At 35.8% G+C, this 539-nt stretch overlaps 1 protein-coding gene across 1 annotated transcript; it reads left to right on the forward strand.

Moving 5' to 3' along the window:
- Positions 1-134: 134 nt before the first annotated feature.
- LOAG_19335 (zinc finger protein) lies at positions 135-353 on the forward strand (the record flags this gene model as incomplete). Its single annotated transcript, XM_020451980.1, has 1 exon — positions 135-353. The coding sequence occupies one exon, from the start codon at positions 135-137 to the stop codon at positions 351-353; it is 219 nt and encodes a 72-aa protein (XP_020304211.1).
- Between the last annotated feature and the right edge of the window lie 186 nt (positions 354-539).

Below are 539 nucleotides of genomic sequence, written 5' to 3' on the forward strand. Positions count from 1 at the left end.
TCTCATCTGACTCAACATATGAGCATTCACACAGGTTACAAACCTCACAAATGCAAAACATGCGGGAAGGGTTTTGCTTGGTCATGGGATATGAAAAAACATGTGAGAATTCACACAGGTGATAAGCCGTACAAATGCGGAATATGCGGGAAGAGTTTTGCTCAGTCATCGAATATGCATACACATGTGAAGAAACACAAGGTGAAGAACGGAACAGTTGTTCTGCGTGCAAGAAAAATTTCTCTCAATCACAAAATATGACAATCAGCTGCATTGTATGCGGTAAAGAATTCCTGCGAAAACTCCATTTGAAATCACACATGAAGAATCACATGATGGGCCGATGGAATTGAGCATTATTATTTCTGGTTTTTTTGTATTTTTTTATAAGTTAAATTCATTTTTTCTTATTGTACTGTTAGCATTCTATTGCTTTGTATGTATCGTCCCTCTACCATTTCTTTATTATTTCTTTTACATTAATGAATAAAATTCCCCGTTTCACATATGAGGACTGACACAGATGAAAAGTCTGTTTT

The sequence above is a fragment of the Loa loa genome (assembly GCF_000183805.2).
Source record: "Loa loa unplaced genomic scaffold supercont3.5582, whole genome shotgun sequence".
NCBI classification, from domain to species: domain Eukaryota; kingdom Metazoa; phylum Nematoda; class Chromadorea; order Rhabditida; family Onchocercidae; genus Loa; species Loa loa.